The 21,447-nt window shown below is 34.0% G+C and overlaps 1 protein-coding gene across 3 annotated transcripts in view; it reads right to left on the reverse strand.

Annotated features, from left to right (window-relative positions):
• Positions 1–860: 860 nt before the first annotated feature.
• KCNJ3 (potassium inwardly rectifying channel subfamily J member 3) overlaps positions 861–21,447 on the reverse strand; it is a 129,544-nt gene continuing 108,957 nt past the window's right edge. For all 3 annotated transcript variants that reach the window (XM_081143453.1, XM_081143451.1, XM_081143452.1), the window contains one exon: positions 861–1,752. In XM_081143453.1, the coding sequence (XP_080999579.1) occupies positions 1,747–1,752 (6 nt within the window). In that variant the 3' untranslated portion in view covers positions 861–1,746. The remainder of the gene's footprint in view (positions 1,753–21,447) is intronic.

The raw sequence follows: 21,447 nt of genomic DNA on the forward strand, positions 1-21,447 counted from the left end.
AGCTCTGAAAAAAAAGAGAGACTTGATTAGACATACATATTTAAAGCACAAATATTTATCATCTGTTTCATTGTATTGTTGTGTCTCCTCAAGGATAAATTATTGGTTTTTAAAATGACAGAAGTTTCAGAAACAAAGTGAAAATTGACTCAGTTTGAAACAGGGACCATTAATTATGTAATTTCACACATTCTCTGTATTCAGTATAACTTGGCTACTGACTATCACAATGATTCAGCATTTGTTCAGAGCTCATATTTCTGTTAGATCATATACAAAACAGATGTCCAGATTTTAATTAGTCCAGGAGAGGATCGGTTCTCAAATTAATCTATCTTTATTTCTCCCCAGTACTAACAAGTTTTAAAAATTGTAAAAAATGTTCAGCATATTGATATGCTCTAAAATTTATGAGTTAAATATATAATGGTTATATTTTTGCAGGGCCATTAATAGATATCACAGACTTGTGTGACTCCCTCATAGAAAGTACAATTGAAAACCTTCCAGGACTTTAAACAGCAGAAAACATTAAATCAGATTTAAAAATGACGAATAATTTAAGGCTAAAATATTTGGTATTAATAATTAATGCCAGTAGCCTTCCTAGCTTAATAAATTAAACATGCACAAGAACTACAACTTTGAACAAAACATCACAATTTTATCAGATATATATGTATGTATGCATGTGTGCATGTGTTTATATATGTGTATATGTATGTATACATACATATATATATATATATATAGTTTTATCGCCCTGAAAGGTATCCACTAAAGTTTGGCTTAATACATGTGTTAGAAATGTCATGGAGAGTACCACTCCTTTAAATATATATATATATTTTTTTTTTTTTCCAGAATATACAATATAAATATACCATATATAAATCATGCCATAAAACTAAATGCAAAATTTGCACAGTATTGCATGCATGATGTGATAATACATGCCCGTTAATAAGAATTTCCTTATGATGTCTTCCCTTCACAACTTTTGCTTTCTGCACAGTAGCAGTACTTGGGAAGTGAGGGTTCTCAAATAAGCATATCCAGCTGGGGGAAAATGTACCTTTCAGATTCCTTAGAGAGGATTACCTCATCAGGCAAATATTAGAGTATTACTAAATCAAACAGTAAATAATGCCTAAGAGGGTGTTTGTTATGTGAATCGATCAGAGTTCATTTTCCTTAATTTGGCTGGAAGATTTCCTTCCATCCTGGCTCCTCCCCCAGCCATCCTTTGAAGCTTTGGTGGCAAATCAGCCACTGACTGGCTCATGGGATCAGACAACATTTTGGTGGCTTTAGATACCAGTTTTTCCTCTGAGTTGCCAGGAACTGAGCTTATTCGTTGAAGTTTCATGGGCAAATCTCCCAAGCTGTAGGCTTTTTCTGAAGTTGTAGAACTCATCCTCAAGAGTTTTCTGGGGAAGTCTTCTCTTCCAGTCATTTTCTGCAGCTTAGATGGAAGTTTTGTACTAATGTCTTCTATTCCATCTAAGCAGTCTACAGAATTATGTCTTTCTTTGCTGTTAGTTATGGCTGGTGCTATTAAGGGGGACGACATAAGAAGCATTTCCTCCTGTTCTTTCACACTGTAAGGTGGGGTGGGAACTTCAAATGTTGCGTGGAACTGGGAGTAATCAACTTTAAAGAACCCTTCTTCTAAGGAAATCACAGGAAAAAAGCGATGACCCCAAAGAACTTCATCTTCGGTATATGACGTTCGAGCTTGACAAGTCATCCCTACAAGCAAAAAGAAAAGCCTTGATAAATTATGCAGAGTGGAAGCACAAGTAAAGCTCATTTGAACTAAGGAATTTATCTCACTTTCTTATTTAAGCTTTGGACTGTCAATCTGAGTAGAATAAGTAATAGAATATGTTAAAAAGTTTTCATATAACTTGAGAGCTTAGAGGCATATACTTTCTTTCAATGAAAAACACAGGGCACTGTTACTTTCATGTTTAGAAGATAAGTCATCAAATGCATAATTAATTGTTTATTTATCCATTAACCAAAATAAAAGATCATTGAATTATATCAACATATGTGTCTCTATAAGGAGATAAGTGTAAAAATCACATAATCATTTTCTACCATTCATGTGATATATGAAACAAACCTGCCTTTAAATCCAACCATTACCACTGTGTAAACTTAAGATATTTAACTGAGCACCTCTCTCCTGTTCTGTTGAGTAAAACATGGAAAATAACACTTGTGACACAGGACTGCTATGAGCATGAAATATAACAACATATACAGAAATGTAAAATTGTTGTATAACGTCTGCACACAGTTTGCTCTCATAAATGACAGCAAAGGTAACTAACTCATGTATTTGCTAAATAAATAAAAGCTGGAAATATTTCTGTGTTGGATCCATTCTTCTGGACCTTTAAACCAGAATGAACTTTTGACCAAGTTTTAGAAATCTATATACTAAAATCAGTAATCTGGGCCATGTGATGTTTTAAGTTCTATTCCTGCTATAAGAATCTCTGAAACTGATGTTAGATATCAAATGTCAAATTTTACTATTTAATTATGTTGCTTGGATATTTACCTCATGTTAGTCTGGTTTACTCAATTGCGTTCTTTTCATAAAACATGTATTTGGGATGTGTTATTATTAAATCAGTCAACTTTTAAATATTCATTGTGTGAAGACTGGAAGTCCATGAATAAATTAATAACATATATTAAATTTCAGTCTTATATTAGCCAAAAGTCACAATTTCTCTAAGTTTCAAAATTCACTACTTTCTCCTACCTTTACTCTCAGACTTCTATTAGAGTCTATTATAATGTAAAATGATAGATGAATTTTTAAAAAAATGCATTTCTTCAATAATTAAGTGTAATTTAAACAATGACAGTCTTTCTTCTTTCATTTCTATTCTCCCTCTGTCACTTTATAAATAATTTCTATTGTGTTTAAGTGTGGAATAGTTTGGATAAAGGGACATTCTGTCTTCCTAATAATTATACACACAATACTTAGAATTAGAATAAAATACATAATTAAAAAGCCATATTAAAGATACATCCTTCATTGATTCTTTCCAAAACCTTGTCTTATATTATTATCAGTTATATATCAATAAGGAGTACACTGTTGCCACTTACAACACTATCTTTATTTCAGAACATTTTTAAAGAAATTTATATAAAAAAAATGCCTATCATATCTCAGTCACTGTTAGGTGCTCTTTCTACATTATTTCTAATCTTCAATATCATTCTGATATGCAAATATTCTTATGTACATTTTTAAAATAAGGCATATATTGCTCAAAGAGATTAAATCTCTTGACCTTTCTTGGGAACAGATGTAAGAAGCTGTAGGGAAAAAAGGTGTCAGTAATATTCTAATTTCTGGGGATATTGTTGTTGTTTGTATCCTTCTGCAGTGATCACTTGCAATTCTTGTTCTTCCTGAAAATTAGTGATATTGAATTAATATAAGGGAAAAAGTCTGCCATATTAGTCATCTGTCCCGTATGAGAAATATAAAAAATTAAATTGAAAAATCACTAGCTATCAGATAGCAATTCTCTTTTTAGAAATGGTTAAACTTTCAAAATATTTTAAAATATAGAAAAAAATACATTACTTATAAATCCATCATCTAGGGTTTCTCAATATCTTCCACCTAAGTTAGCATAATAACTAATAGCATAATAATAGCAGGAGAGATTGAGTGTGGGCTCCTGGGTGTATGAAAAAGGCCTGCAGCAAGCTGAGTGACTAAATCCATTTTAATACTTTGGTAAATATACCAAAAATATTTGCCAGCACTTTAATCTTTGTGTGTTCTTCTGCTGTTCCTTTTATACTTTTATTAGATGTAGGTACACAAATATCAGACATTTCCACTTTAACATTATGGTTTTTATACATAGTTTCGCCTCAGAATACTAATATGCAATCAACCTACGGGTGATGATATGAAAGCATCAGAAGGTGGAAAACAGGAAAACGTCCATGACGGTCAATCTGCAGAGTAGACAATGTGCTAGCGTGACATGCAGTTGAGAGGCTACTTCGTTTTACAAAAGCTATCCCAAAATGGCATTGGAAAAAAATAAAATAGAAATTTCAATTGAGAAGATTTAAAGTAAATATAATTATGTTTTCTAAGAACATGTATGTATCATAGTGTTCTTCCTTCTAGAATGTGGTATTTTATTTCTTACTCTAATCCAAATTATTTAAAAATAATCCATGCTTAGATTCGTAATTGCAAATGTCACTGGAATCAAAATAAATGGAGGCGACCAGCATTACTCAAAGGGTACTATCTGATGCATCTCTGAACTGGCAATGCAACTGTTTGCATGTTTTAACCAGACTCCAGACTTGAACAAATGTGATGAAAATCAACACGAGCTCATCTCTGTGGAAACTGGCAAAGCAACAGATGTTGCTACTGGAAATAGCTGGGACTTTTGAATCCTTAGATGAAAAACATTTTGTGGGGGGGGAAAAGATTTATTCTATGAACTGATTCATGGGTAACATGGCTATATATTATTATTTAATCTAATTTATTCCAGTGTCCGTGTGTCCATCTAAAATGACGGAAACAGTGTAGTCTAACCTCTTTTTTTTACTTTTCCCTTTCCTTACGCTGCTTTTACACCATGCTATTACGTTCATCTGTTTAACTGAATTAAATGTTCACTCAATTATAAGGAGCCGGAAAGCTTTTTACGTGAACACGGCAAAGCGAGTTTTTATTTCTCAAGCCCTTAATTAATCTTTCAGAATACTTCTAGCTCAGTAGATCCTGGTCAGGGATGGTGCCTACGTTGCCTACAGGAGGGGAGCAGGCGATGGCTGAGTACAGTACAGCCAGGCCAAGGGGAAGGGCCGGGTGCTGCGGCACAGAAACCGCACAGTGTCAGTCAGCAACCGCACAGCTCAGGCTTTATCTGAACCTTCCTACAGAAGCTGCAAGGGGAGCGAGGCCTTGGGGGTGGGAAGGAGGGAGCCTGGGGTCGGGCGAGAGAGAGAATTCTCCTAGAATGGTGGTTGTGTTTTATCACGTGTGCTCTAAACAAAAGGAAGAAAAAAATTAAATCTTCAATTAAGTCATATAATAATAACAGATAATATCACTAAAAGGCTTACTATGTGCAAGTGTCTTTCTAAGCACTATTTGCCTGTTATCTTCAATCCTCACAACAACTCTGTAAATTAAGGCCTGATTTCACTGGTTTCACATGGATATTGTGAGGATTAAAGGAAGTTTATTACTATATATATAAATTGCATGCACAGTAAGTATTGGTCATCTTCTTCCAGAAGAGTCCTTAAATACAGGCTGTATGAGTTTTCTACAAATTTCATTTACACATACACTCACACCCACACACACAACCGCAAAATTCAGCCAAATAATATATTGCTTTTATTCCTTAAATCTATCCTTTTTGTCTGTTTTTTCTTCAACTGGGCAGAGGTTTTAATAATTAAATTGATGAATAGCTCAGCATGAACAGCATGAGTTATGTTACAAAGTAATTTTCTAGACCACTTTATGTATTGCTCTGAAGATTACTGAATAAAATCTGTAGCTGTTTCTTCCCTAAAATACTTCCAAAATTTCACCCATCCCCCAAGATGTAATAACTGCAAAGCTTACTTGGCATTCTCTGCATGGTCTCTACGGTATTACACTGAGCTGAACCCCAATTTAAAGTATAAGCTTTTTGAGAAAGCATATGATGCTTTTTTAAAAATAAATCTTGTTAATAAAACATAAAGACACTGTGTATACCACTGTTCAATAACACTAATGTTGTGGCATCAGGCTCCTCTGGGATATAGGTTGCATAGCTGCTAAGAATATATAATTGCTTCCAGAAACCAGTTTTCAAATAGGTGAAATCCCTTTAAAGCTCAACATATTCTGCTCAGACAGACTTTGAGAAAGGACTAGAAGTTTCTGGCATATAGTCAACCCAGAATTATCCTCTATTATTTACAAGCAGTTGCTCTTACAATGTGTTCTCTTATGTCAGTTTGCCATTATTGCTTAAGCTAGGTCAAAGGATTCTAAAAATAAACAACTGACGAAAAAATAAAAACAAGAAGGAAAACCTGAATATATTTGTTAGAAAATAAAGTGTCAATAAGAACTTTAGCAACAAATATTTCAAACAGAATAGTTTAGGCTTCTAAATTCTCAGAACAAAAGAAAGTCAATTTTTAACAATGGCCCCTAGAATATAAGGAATATAAGTGCAGGTGCTGTAGAGGGTCAACAGCAGGTAGAAAACAGGACAGGGAATTTGTGCTCATGCTGCTAAAACTGCATTTGAGAGCTCAGGGTAATACTCAGCAAAAGAACATGGTCTTGGAATATCACCCTGAGACTGTTGCTGTCTTACTGTTAGTAAGACGGGCATATTATTTAAGTTATCGGAACCCTGACTGAGATAAAATATGGATAGGAATAAGGGATAGTAACATGTAATGTATACGGTTATTACAGTTATAAATGGTATATTCTATTTAATGAGTCTTCCATATTACCTGGTAAAAAAAATAAAGGTTCAATAATTGATAGCTATTATCAATCATTATTATTATTGGGGTTCCAATTAATTAAAAGGTCGTCTTAGATATATTTCAACTCTTTAGTGATCATCTCATTTCCTAAGATCAACTCAAAGCAAATAAAGTAATTTTCCCCTTGTTAAGTTCTATTAATTTGTTACAGACCATGTTGTCTATGCTTATTTGGAGTATGAAGAAAGGCCTATTAATACACACATTATGAACTGAGGCAAGTCCAGCACTGTCGGTCTGATCTGCCTGCACGAATGTGGCTACCTTTACAGTAGCAACTACATCCCCCAATATATAATTAACTTCTACTGCACTACCTTCAGCTCTCCACTCACACTTCACATAGAAACAGGACGGAATTTCCACAGTACCCTTTCAGCTATCGCTCCCTTAACCTAACCATGGAAATGTACCATTCTTAGCACATATTTTTCTCTTTTCTTCACGGTGTTGATTAAAACATATTTCCTTGCATTGTCAGTTATAGAATCAAAACAATAGGAACCTAAATTTATTCATGTTACTGTTCTCTCCTATAAAGTTATGACTTTTAGCTTCCAAAACATGTTAAGTTGTAGGTATAATGTAATCCAATTACTGTTCTATTAGGGAATACCCCAAGACTGACATCAGAAAAGGTATTTTCCTAAGGAAAAATGTAATAAACTTCTAGCTCAAAAGCAAACAGAACATCTTTCAGATAACACTGGGATTTAATTATTTTGGAAAACATAAGTCCTAGTCTTAGAGAAGAAAACCTTTTGAAATACTGTCTGAAGCAACAGCACAAATGTCAACTTTTTAAAAATGTTACATATAAATTACAATAATTAAATGTTTAGACTAATCCTTGTTTTTAAAAGATACTCCTAAAGCTTTTAAAATAATAAACTCATAACCACTTTGTGTGCTGTTATGGTTGAAATAGATTGAAATTCACATGTGGAAATCCTAACCCCTGATATGATGGTATTAGAAAGTGGGGCCAAGTAACTTTTAAATTTATGTGATGTTTAAACAAAATAAATACATTTAAACAAGAAACAAACAATAAACCCCCAAATTACTAGCATAGCTTCCTAGTTCCTTCAAAATCTATTTCTAAGTTACCATTACAGTTTTCCTTCTTTAAAAACCCTTAACAATAACAACCACAACACATGGTAAACCACACATGCCAGATCCAAAGTGTTTTCTACTATGTAAGTTACTGTGTCATTCTCTCCAACTCTCCATGAAGCATGTACTATTCTTTTTCTCATATAACAGATAACAATACTGACATATGAGGAGGAGAAATATCTTGTCCAATGTAATATGACAAGAGATGGTTGTAGTCAAGATATAAATTCACACCCTCTAATTCCAGAGCCAGCTTTTCTTACTTCTATTCTATTCTGCTTCTGTTTTCTTGAATGGACAACTTTCCCATTAGTAACCATTGTTTTCCATGCACATTACTTGGTCCATGCTGTTTCAACTGCTTGAAATATCCTTGCCCATCTCTTTACCCATTGACATAATTTCTCATATTCAAAGCTCAATCACATGCCATTAATTCTATGAATTAATTTTAATTTTTTTACTTTTAAATACATCATTGTCATGCACACACATGCACAGGCACACACATACATTCCTCACCATCTAGGTACTGTACACATCCCAATGACAGACATAATTGAGTCCAATCAGTAATAATACTTAACACATTAATTTATGAAACATCTTTGTTCTCCTAGGCACTTTTCTAGGTGCTGAATTATAAGGTTCTATGGCAACGGAAAAAAGAATGAACCCTTTCATCCTTCATGTTTAAACCTAGTCTTGAAAATGAGTAGTAGTTAGCCACACAGTCCATACCAACAATGTGAGAAAAACACATTCTGAGGTGGGGAAAGACATTTATACACATTCTGCTGTACAAAGGTACAACCAGTTGTACCTGGAGTTTAGGATACAGTTCCTATTGGCTCATTCACTGCAGTTAAAGAAACATATTGTATTAAGAATAAGCCCCTTAAGGGGGCTCTTATCCACCTTGGCATCTCTAGTCTTCAACACTGTGATAGGTATTAGATGCTCAATGAACTCTTGGGGAGAGACAGGAGGACTGGAGGGAGAGGAAGAATGGAAAGATAACAAATGTCTGCGCAGGAGAAGTCAACTTCTATACACGTTAGCAATCTATTTACTGCCAGGAGTGATTGTCACTGGCAAGGGATATAACTGTTAATGAAATACATATCTGTAATATGTCCACCTGGATTATTTTCTATGTGTTCAAGGTGATCTATTACTCAACTCATGAACTCCAAAATTGGCTTTGAAAAATCTATACTAAAAGTTCATTGTAATTAATGGAGTAAGGGAGAAATTATCAAAGGAAGTTATATATAATCAATCTATAAAATATGAATGGCTCTTGTGCAAAGAAGCAAGACACATTTGCTGGTAAACTGCATTCAAAGATAACCAGTTTATGATTTCACTTTTGTAAAATTATACACCAATAAATGTATTGTCTACATACATTTACTGGAGAGGTTAGATTTACCTGCATTTAACTATTAAATAATATAATAATTAAATTAATTGGATATTGTGATACAATTGCATACATGACCTCTAATTAAACCTAAAGTTGTGGAGAAATTTCTCTCTTTCATGCAACTCTAACTGATCACCTTAAAAAATGTAGTAGACCCATTTTTACCTAACAATTTAAAACTTGTTTTCACCTAATTTATGAGGCTTACTTCTTATGTATATTTTCTTCAATTACAAACTATAGCTATTTTATTAACATCTTCTTTGACAGAAATTCAAATACATTTGTTTGTTTGCAGGCTCAGAAGAGAGCCTGAATAAATATTTGCAATTCAATAATTGTTCTGGTTCTATGCTTTGCAGTAAAAAGTCAGAGAATTTTGCTTTTAATTTTGCTGTTATGTTATTGATAGAGTCTGAATGATAACTCAAGTCCATATAATTTTACGGAGACTATTACTGAGTGTCTTTTATTTTAGGTGTGAAAATGCCACATCACAGCAATAATCACAAATATATTTTAGCACATCTATTTTAAAAGAAAAATGAGTGATTGGTTTGAGCATGTATATACAAGTCTTATGAAAGAATTTCATTTTCTGCCATCATAAACAGGTATTTAACAGTCAAACTATTGCTTCCCAAATTACATAATTTCTCATCTCCTTAGATAGTATTTTAATTTACTTCAATTTTTTAAAAAATCACAAGAAAGGCAAAGATATAAAAACACAGAGGAAAATACCCAATGAAATGCAAATAGTATCTTCCTTAAATTTGACATTTGCAGAAAGCAAGTAATAACCAAACTCTGTAGGTTTATGCTAAAATATAGCTCAAGTCCTAAGGCAGCTTAGATTTTCTCCCAGGTTTTAAATGATACATGATCTGTCAACAAGCATTCTGTTAATGCAAAGAGCCAAGGTCTAAGGGTAAAATTCTCAACTGGCCTGGTGGCCTTCTGGGGAAATTTTAACATATATATCTTTGCAGAATGTTATGTCATTTACGAGCAAAATTATTTATATCATATAGACGATACTAAGATATGCAATATATAAAACTGCTTAATATCCAAAAGCTTATTAATATTGCAAAAACAATACAGCCAAGGTCTAAACTAAGAAAGGAAGGAGGAAAAAGAGGAAAGGCAGGTGAGTTCATCCATTTGGGATACTGGAAATCAAACTTTCCGGTCAGATGCCCACTTAGGAATTATAAGATAGAATTAATAACTGGTAAAGAACAGACTTATTTCATGGCCATATATATCCACAGGTATCAATTTTTGTGTTGTTTATAATCAGATACATTTTATATATTCTACCAATTTTAACAGACCCTTTAAACTAATGCTAGAAATACTTTTCAAACAACAAATTGCTAGAAATAAGTGCTAGAAAATAGCTTAATGTCATGCAGCTATTTTATTTCAAGGATATCTTACTCTGCCTCATAAACATTCCAGAAGTTAACAAAGTAATATTTCATTTGACTGACCTAAAAAACATGTAAATTGTGTTTGATTAAATCTTCTTCATGTATATTGACATAAAAGTACCCAAAATTATTCCAAGACTGATGACACTGATTCATTCACTAATTCACGTCTTTATTTAACCAACTTTCTCTGGAAAGAAATTACAAATTTGCCTTTAGGGGATGAGTCAAGAATAACAGAAATATTTTATTTTAAGTGAAATTAAAAGGGAAAATATTGAGGTAATAATTTTTAAAAAATGGAGATAAAAGCTGATTGGCAGGATAGTTGTGGAGTAAGTTTTGTTTCAGACATATAATTATAAAGTAATGTAGATGACACATGATAGTAATATCATCTAATATACACTGCACATATATTCTAGAATCTATGCTAAGATATTTAAATGAGTTATTTTATTTTCATATTCCCTGTGGATTAGTTACTATCTTCTTTTTCAGATGATAAACTTGTACCTAAAAAATGGGCAAAAGATCTGAACAGACACTTTTTCCAAGATGTACAAATTGCAATGACTCATATAGAAAGATACTTCACATCATATATCGTCAGGGAACTGAAAATGACAGCACTAATCTGGAACACTGACAACAAGTGCTGGTGAGGTTGTGGAACAACAGGGACTCTCCTCATTGCTGGTGCAAATGCAAAATGGTACAGTGGCCTTGGAATATAGTTGGCTGGTTTCTTATAAAACTAAGCGTGCTATTACCATACGATCCAGCAATTGAACTCTTTGGAATTTACCCAAATTGGTTGGAAACTTATGTACACACAAAAATCTAAACATAATGTTTATAGCAACTTTATGCATAATTCCCAGAACTGGAAGCAACCAAAATGTCCTTCAGTGGGTCAATGAATAAATAAACTGGTGTATAGCGATACAGCAGAATGTTATTCAATGACAGAAATGAACTCTCAAGCCATGGGAAGGACTTGAAGTTACCTTAAATGCATATTACTAAGTGAAAGAAGCAAATCTGAAAAGGCTACAGACTGCACTATTTCAACTATGTGACATTCTCTGGAAAAGGCAACAATGGAGGCTAAAAAAAATCAGTGACTACCAGGGTTTTGGAATAAATAGGTGGCACATGGGATTTTTAGGACAGTGAAACTATTCTATATGATATTATAATGGTAGACATATGTCATTACAGATTTGTCAAAACTTAGAATGTACAACTCAAAGAATGAACCTAATGTAAGCTATGAACTTAGGTTGATAATGATGTGCACTTGTTGGTTCATCAATTGTAACAAATGCACCACACGGGGGCTTGACATTGATGGTGAGCGAGGCTGTATACGTGTGGAAGTGAGGGGCTGTTGGTGGGGAGAAGGGGTGTATAGGAACTCTACTTCCTGCTCAAATTTACTGTAAGTCTAAAACAGTACTAAAAAATAAAGACTATGATAAAAATGTAAGTTAAAAAGTTTAAAAAAAAACAAGTACAAAAGAGCCAGTCCCTACAATAAGTTAAATACTATGTGCTCAAGGTCTCACAGCTTGGAAGTGGTAGAGCAGGTTGCTTCTGTTTTGGAGTTCAGTATCTCAAGAGCCCTTATCTATACTTACAAGCTACATTTCAACCATTTCACTATGCCATAAAAGTAGACCTATGAACGTTGATGCATATGGCGAAAGAAAAACTATTGAATATATATTGACCATCAAATCTGTTTTGTTTTCTAAGAATTCCTAAATTTTGATTATTATAATTCATAAAGTCATAAAGTTTTTTAAACTTTTAAAAAATTACTTTTAAAGATGGAATGAGAAGTCACCATGTTTTGTTGTTCTTTATACCTTAATTTGTTGTTCTTAAATTTGTATATTCTAAACACCCTGCTCACCACATTAGGCAAAATACAACCTATTCACATAAGTGCAAATAGGCATATCTGTTTGCTGTGCTTTTATTTTAATTCCATTCAATTAATGGAGGCAATTAATAGGTATATTTCTATGTAGCCTAAGCTAATTTCCATAACCTAAGTCTAATGTCAAAGTTTCCACAAATAAAAAATCGTGTAATCATTTCTTAAAAATATGAAGAAAGTTCCTCCTCTGTAACTTGAAACCATCCTTATTGCTTATACCATCTAGTAGGGCCCCATTCTCTCTGATGCTGACATCTCCTTGTTATATATAGGTCATCAAGCTCTTTTTAATCTGCTTCTTCCCTCAAGAAATATGTTGTTTTCTTAATTTTTCTTTGGACACCAGTTCTTTAGGTACATATAATACCTAATAAATGATGAAAAGGTAAAGCTTACAATAAATACTATTATATAAGATTTAAGTCTAGGATGGTTATGAGCATATGTGAGGATCTTAATGGTGGAATGTTCCTATCATCATAAAAGAAAGGGAAAAGTACATTTACTATTTTTCAAGAGAAACAGAAAGTACACGTTCAAAACTTCAATCTCCCAGAGAAAGATTCAAGCTTAAGCTTCAAGGACTCTCACGAGCAGACATCTTTTCCATTGTCGTACATTTGATTTCATAATGTTGTATTCTTTATTTTGCCCTTAAAGAGAACTTGCTAAAAGTATGGAAGTGTTCATCCCTACCTAGATGTGCTCCTGCCTGGTGCAATAACATGTGATCAAAGCAAGGTTCACGATTTAGACAGCAGGCAAGGTTAAAAAGATCTGCCATGACCTTGGTGAGATTGCTTTATAATTCATCAGTTCTTGATATTAACTTTGGAAGAAGCTTGTATATTCTGTACATTCTGTACAGATATTTCCTGTTTTATCTCAAGTCCACTTCTTATCCAATAGAAAATGACCACTGCAACTGATTCTTAACCTCATATCATTCTGCCCACCCAAAGCTACTCTAGAACACAGCCTTCCACAGCACCTGGCAATAACCTTGACTCAGAAACTTCCTCACGATTACCAGTCTTCTCTCTCACGGAGGACTCAATAAATGCTGATTATTATTCCTGGTACTATGAATATTTTAATATTTACATTCAGGGACCAAGATCTTATTATCCAAAATTATTTCTATAGTTAAAGGTTACGTTTTTTCCATTTCCTTGGAATGCTAAAAACCTCTATCAGACAAGGAGTATTTGGTGTTGTACATCGAGAGAATATTGTACTTATCACCTGAAAAAAATGTGTCACTCCACTCAATGGGGGGTAATTGATGTGTTTTATCATGGACTGTGACACTGTCTTTTAGTGTTTTGCAGAAATCACCTTGACGGCTACGTGGAAAAAATACCTGATCAGGGCAAGACTGAAGCAGGTACAGCAGTAGGGAAGCTGTGGTAAAAGACAAGACCAAGTAAGTGGCTGTGTAGATGCATGAAAAAGATATTTATTTATGAGGCAAATTTAACAGGACTTGACAACTGATTGGCTTTAGAAGGTGAGAAAGACTGGCAACCAACAATTTCTTATAGTTAGAGTGATGAAGATGGACATGCCATGAAATTTTACTCGTACATCTCAGAAGGGAACATAAAAATAGTAAATTAAATCATACCCTTTTGTTTTCTGAACTTCTGAATTAAATCTGTCAGACAGTTTTGTACCCTCATTTTACAGTCCTAGCATGAGAGAAATAGCCATCTTCATGTAATTATTAAACTAAGAACAATCACTTCACCCTAACCAGTCTTTCCATTCTGCTAAGCTCAAAGGAAATGTTATGACCAAAGTGTCACCTCAAACCTCGTTTCTATATCTGGCATTAATTTCATTAATTGCAGTTTCTTTGTTTTACTCCTGATTTGCTGACAGAGCACTGGCTGGGTCTCAGCCAACTAATCTGATTAAAGAAATGCACGACATGCATCTTAATGCAATTGTTTCTGCGAGGCTCCTTTCTGAACACATAGGCATCAATAATCTTCAAGTGATTTGATGAGGTTAAAATATAGTTTTAATGGGAGCCATTACAGTTCCTATAATTAATAGGAATCTGTTGGAATGCAGCCATAGTTCACTATTCTTTTCCAGGAAGATGAGAGCAAAATAGGCAGAAAATGTACTTTATGAAGGTCTCTGATGAGACAAAGAATTATGCTTACTGTAAGCTGAATAACCTTACGGCCAGAACCATACAATTAAGGAAACTCAGGATAAATAATGTAGAGAGGATTTAGGAAATGTAATCTAAAACACCAACTTGTACCGAAGAGGGAAACTGAGGTATAGAGGAGTAACCTCCTGTACATGTGCCAGCATTACCTATTTTTATCTATAACACAATGTTGTTTATGGATGATGTGAATACTAGAAAAGTGAAATGGGAATATAAGCTCAATGACCACATCATTTTCATATAATCTAAACCTTGGCTTTAAAATGAAAAGAGTTTGATCCTGTCTAAGTTATTTAGATTAACTTAGTTCTCAGGATAAATTCTGTTACATTCTGAATTACCCTTTATTTTAATCAACAGTTCAGGTTGTTGTTGAATATGTAAAGGGAATACCCATATGTCTTTTTCTCTACTGCCATTTAAAAGTAATATCTTATTTCAGTCCTTCAGTCTTAGTTTAAGGCCTATTCTGAAGCCCTAGCAGCTACTATCAACCTCTACTTACCTAGGGCAAGGAGGCAGGTAACAGAACTAAGATGGTGCATGAAAAGACACTACTATACAGGAGTTTTTAAAGTTTATTAAAGTATACCTAAATATTACATAAAACCTCTTATATATGCAAGCGTACCTGGCCTAACACATTTTTTGCTATAGTGAATTGGTTAAGTAAATTCTATTTTTCCACTGTCTTTTGTTTGAAGAACATAGATCAAATATTTTACCTCTAAATCTATCTAGCAATATAGAGTGAAAGTTCTTGATTTTGAAAGGATATAAGATTTCGCACATCCAAAAGCACAGACAAGAAGAATAACAAGAAGTTTCCCACTTCAAGGGAGCAGCTTGGGTGTCAAGCCTATGTTTAACCTTGTGCTTCATACTGGAACAGACCAGCCCTCTTTTACCTGAGCTAAGAGCCTAACATTAACTGCTATTGCCATCCCCATGCTGATATTTCTCATCCCTGATGGTACTAAAATCCACCTATTACTTCAAATCCCCTGACCAGTCTTGACAAATCATTACCTAGAAATGCCAACACTCCTCCCCCCATCCAATAAACTGATGACCTTAAACATACTGGAAGCTTCCTACTCAACTTTCCCCTCTTCCAGCGTTTGGGAATCTACCCTCCCCTGCCTTGGTTGTCCTTGCCCGTGCGAGGTGGGCAAGGCTGGGATCAACATGGGTCTCAATAGTCTAGCTAAAGCTTTTAGTATATATTCGATATATTTGGGTAGATTTTCCAAGGATCAGGTGCATGAGGTTTTCATAAGATGGCTTTTGCAAGCGAAACCTACATATCCTGTAATCTTGTGAAAACCATACTTTATAATTGTTAAATGTAAATGATCACAGCTACGTAGTTAGTAGTGATTTTTTAAGAACTTAGTCACTGTTATCTGGCTGTTTGTTTAATCTTCTAGTACTAAATTTTAGCATACTTACAATGCAAATGTCAAGCTTGTGTTACCTACTTCATATTAAGGTAATAAAGTATAGAAATGCATTAAAAATCATGCTCTTGAATCTCATACACTATTATGCTATATTTCAGTATATGTGATATATATAACTTAAAATGTAACATACTATTAGACTTCTGACAGAATATGCTTATATTTTAGAAAATCTGAATTAGTTACAGAAAACATATTGCTCTCTTCAGAATCTGATCATTAGATTCATTAAGAAAACGCTGGAGAATAAAACTGCTTATTATGTTTACAAATGAACTGTATGACTATAAAATGAGTTTATACTTATAAATGTCTATTAAGATATACCAGATTAGAATATGTTACACTAAATATGGCCAATATACTGATATAGTTAATACAGTCAGTCATTCCTCAATACCTGTGAAGGCCTTGGCTCTACGACCCCTGCGGATACCCAAATCCCTGAATGTGCGCGCACACACACACACACACACACACACACATATTTGAACTGCAGTTGATTAAATCTGTGGATGTGGACCCCACAGATACTGAGAGCTGACTGTGTTGTAAAAGCCCAGTTGAGAATGAAGTCTTTAAAACGCACACGCTTAAACAATTTTACAATCCTCTGGGTCTTTACAGAAAGCATCCTCGTCGGCCTGACTTTGCTCTGTTAACCCTCCCTGCCCACCCTCTGTCCTCCAAACATTACTAGCTTGGGAGCTTCCTAGAAGTTTGGATCCTGCTGTAAATTGCATTTCAAGCAGAGGTCACCACTAGAAAGGAACAATGGTTTCTTCACACTTGCCAAATTGGGACAGTGTCACTAACATGGAGTAGCTAGTTAGTAGAATACCCACTAAGTTGGTTTAGGAAAAATACCACCTTTCAGAAGTTTTAGGGAAAATTTCTGGGTTAGAATAATAAGCCAGAGGATGGTGACAGCTTTTCTCAGCACACAGGTCAAAAGAAATGAGGCGTCCTTTTGAGAGCTCCTTTGATTGAAGTATATCTATTTCTTTCTATCTATCTATCTATCTATCTATCTATCTATCTATCTATCTATCATCATCTATCTATCTATCTATCTATCTATCTATCTATCTATCTATCTATCTATCTATCTATCATCATCTATCACTTATCTATGTAGCTATCTCAAGCCAAAAAACTAAGAAGCCAAATAAAAGCCTATGTCTCAAACCCCTTGCCTTTAGGAGTTAAGTTTTCTCAGCAAATCAAAAAAGTAATTGATTAGTTAAAAGATATGCTTATGTTGTCCTACCAGAATGAAAAAATAAACACAAATATAGATAGACTTTTTAAGCTGGAAGGAGTGAAGGATTTGATTTGGCAAAAAGTTGGCATCTTAGCAAAGACTGTACCAATAAGAAAGGGAAATGGGGGTATAGGAGAATCAGCTAAACTGACACATAGAGAAAATCAAAATATACACACTCTAACCTGCTCTTGAACATGAATGTGTATGAGATTCTTCGAGGCCTCGTTTTCAAACAGAAATACAAATATACGAAAGTTTATTAAGTTCAAAATTCTGTTAAATGCAGTGTACCTTTCTTTAAATTAAAATGAAATTACAGAAATATACCCCTTTATAAGCATACATAAATATACAGGTAGGTTTATCCAAAAAAATTAAATGTCTGGTGCTCTCTGGATTCACTGGGCCACATTTTGCAGCATTTGGAGCAAGCTGTGTTGCCCAAACTCATAATATTCAGTCTAAACACCCTGCTTATCAGAATGCTCTTGTCAAAGCAAAGCAACCATTCAAAAGTATTCACATATAATTATTTCTAGTTCAATATAAATTAGCTTTCATGTTATGTCTAAAAAGTGAATTTTAATGACAATTTTAACAAAGTATTTATGTAGAAATAGTAAAGGTTTTTCCTCACATTAAATAAGCAAAACTCTATGAACTGAAACTGTACATGACTAAATACCTTCACTAAATTCACTTTCATACAAGTAAAAAGAAAATAACATAAGGGTTAAAAACTCTAAAATACTTTATAAGTATCTGAAATTTTTCAGAAGGCAAGGTTAACATTTCAGAAAAAAGTCTGTTGTTGGCCAAAACACTACGTCCTCTGAATTGTTCTTTATGGATATTTTCACGTACCCCTTTGGGCAAAGACTATCTCCTATTCATCTCTTCCCTTTCTAATACTTAGTTAAGTCTAGTACATACTTGGTCCTTACTAAACAATTCATGAATCTTGAGTAGCAAGTTACCAAGTTACTATTGATAACATGGGAAGTCAGTCAGAGCCTCAATCAGTCTGTCTGTCTCTCCCTCTAAGTTAAACAAATATGTGCCACGCCTACCCTGTAAGACCAATAAATATGAGGAGTATTACTGCAGATGTTCAACAAAGCAAATGTGGAATTCATGTAAGGTAATTTTAGCACTGATCTTTGTTTATTACAATTTTTATCCCCACCTTGTGTTCTGGGTAGAATGTGAAAGTACAATTAAGCTCCTTTGTAATAGGTGATGGCTAATAAAGCTCTTACACATGGGTCTTTGGGGCCTGGAGCCTTCATTCCTGTGCCTAACACCTTGAAATTGCTACCTGTTACTTAACATGTCTCCAGATAGTCTGTTACACCATTAACACATTCATTCACACAGTTAGATATTGAGAACCATACTAAGCACTGAATATAAATTGGTGAGCCAAACAGGTTTAATCCCTATTCTAGTGGACACATGAGTCTAGCAAAGAAAAGATTTTCAAACACAAGATTTCACTGAAATGTGATAAATTCCATTCCAGGCCCTTTTGGGACACAGAGCTCATGCCTTCGCCATGTTCATTAGAAGTCCAGGAAAGTGAGGCTTCCCAAGGCAGCTAAAGAAACAGTAAGCTGGGAGGAAGATTGTTCTAGGCCAACAGATCTTCATACCAGAGGTGCCAGATAGCACCTCAAGCGTATATTGAAGAAAACCAGTTATGGACAAAGAAAGCATAGGCTGCAAAAAAGAAAGAAGGGATGAGACACCAAAAAAGTAGACAGCGGCCACATCACAGGGAACCATGGAGCCATGGTAAGCAGATTACACTTTAAGGGAAATACATAAGCACTGAAGCATTTTCAATGTATCACATATCTAGCAAGTGATCACTTCCCTTTTGGGCTTATTTCCTTTCAACGTTCTCCCTTATACAGCCTCTGAGCATGGCCATTTTCCCATAAAGGGATTTCACATGAGCTTCACAGGATCCCTTTTCCGAAGACCCTACTGCTACAGTAGTTGCTCCGGCCTGCATCCCCCGAAAGGTTAACAAGAAATGCGTTTCTTATATAAGCTGTCTTCTAGTTATACAATCCTTCATATGGTTCTTGCAGCATCTTTTCCTTGTGGCTGTATTTGGCTTCTTGGTTTCCATACATGAAAATTTATATTTATGGTCTATTTCATATGATCTAAAAATACACACTCTTTTCCCATTTTGTAAATGCATTTGCATTTTTCTCGCCAGAAAGAGTATCACTGCAAGAAAGAGGTATATCTTAAGCTTCTTATAGATTACTCACTGGTTTTATTTCAGTGGTAGACCCTCAATGAACACTTGACTTTTAAATTACTTTGTAAGGACTAAAATTTGGAGCAGTGTGACTTTGAAATTTTAAGCAGTCAAATCTTTATTGCAATGAAGGGCTGATGGTTAATGTTTAAGGAGACTGACGTATTTTGATAAATAAATATTTAAAAAATAATATTATAGTAAAATAATCTCAAGTGTAGGACAATTTAAAGCCAAATACATTTTTCTCAAATTTACATCCCTTTAAAACCAAGGCAAATAAGCCAAGGACTACACACCAATAGTTTTTACTTCAAGGAGGTGGCAGCTCTTTAAAAAAATCCAGCAATTATATGATGAGTATTTCCTTTATGCCAAACACGAAAAGGCAATGACAATAGAAAAAAATTAATGACATACAACCTCGGACTCCATAAAGATCACAGACTTATACAGAAGACTATTTATAAATAAATGTCTGACAAAAAAGCAATATGAATAAAACAAAAACGTATGTATAAATATTGAGATAACAGAAAATAACCTATTTAATAATGGCATTGTGCATAGAATGAGGAACACTGTTCAAGGGAAAGCAATATATGAATTAAGTTTGTCATACACATGTAATTTATATGATTGAGAAGGGCCATATAAGACAAGGAGTGGATCTATCCAAGGGCTAATGAAGGCAGTGAGATTACAGACAGGAGATTACATGTGAGGATGTAGGCGTCAAGATCGATAAAATCACCATGTTAGATGTTTGAAAAATATTTGTTGATTGAGGGAAAAAAGACTGAATAAATAAAACCATGTGTTATTGCTGGACTTTGGCCATTGACAAGACACGGAAAGAGAGAATATGGGAAGCTTCTATGGCATCTCATTCCTCTTTATTTTACCCTGACTTTTTTCTATGTTCCCTGTATCAACATTAACTGTTCCTTGTTTGTATCATTGTCTTTTTATCTTTCAATTATTATTCATATTATCACATTAATATATAGTAAGTAGTATATGGATAAAAGTCAACTCAATGTTGTATATGTATGATTTATATCATACTTTTTATTACTGCTTTATCAACATTATTTTGCAATACAAATTATTAGAAATATCTGTTAAAGCCTAGGATGTTAAAAGTGAATATAATGGTATTATGTACTTCATTAAAATAACATCTTTCCACATATATGTGGTCTCACTTACATGTGGAATCTAAAGAACATAATAAACTGATGAACAAAATAGATTTGGTGACAAAGAAGCATGGAACAGACTGAGGAATCTCAGAGAGAAGGTGGGGGTAGGTGTGTGGGTGGGAAGAGATTAACCAAAGGATTTATATGCATATATGCGTAACCCATGGACACAGACAAGAGTGTGGTGAAGGCCTGGGGCAGGGAGTGAATGCAGGGGGGAAGGGGTAAATGGGAAAAAAGGGGGACATCTGTAATATTTTCAACAATAAATTTTTTTAAAAATTTTAAAAATTAAAAAAATACCTTTCATATTAGAAATTCAAACTTTAATATTTTGACAAAATAATTCCAAATTTTAACTTAAAGACTCAACTACCACTTAGTCAAGCTGAAAATTACAATTATAGTACTACAAATTGTTTTTCTATTACACCAAAATTTTTTATTTTGCTCTTTATTGGTATGATGTTTACTCAAATGTGGATACTTTCAGAAAATATATTTTCATTTTAATAATTTGATC

This window comes from Miniopterus schreibersii, assembly GCF_964146895.1.
Source record: "Miniopterus schreibersii genome assembly, chromosome: 7".
Classification (NCBI taxonomy): domain Eukaryota; kingdom Metazoa; phylum Chordata; class Mammalia; order Chiroptera; family Miniopteridae; genus Miniopterus; species Miniopterus schreibersii.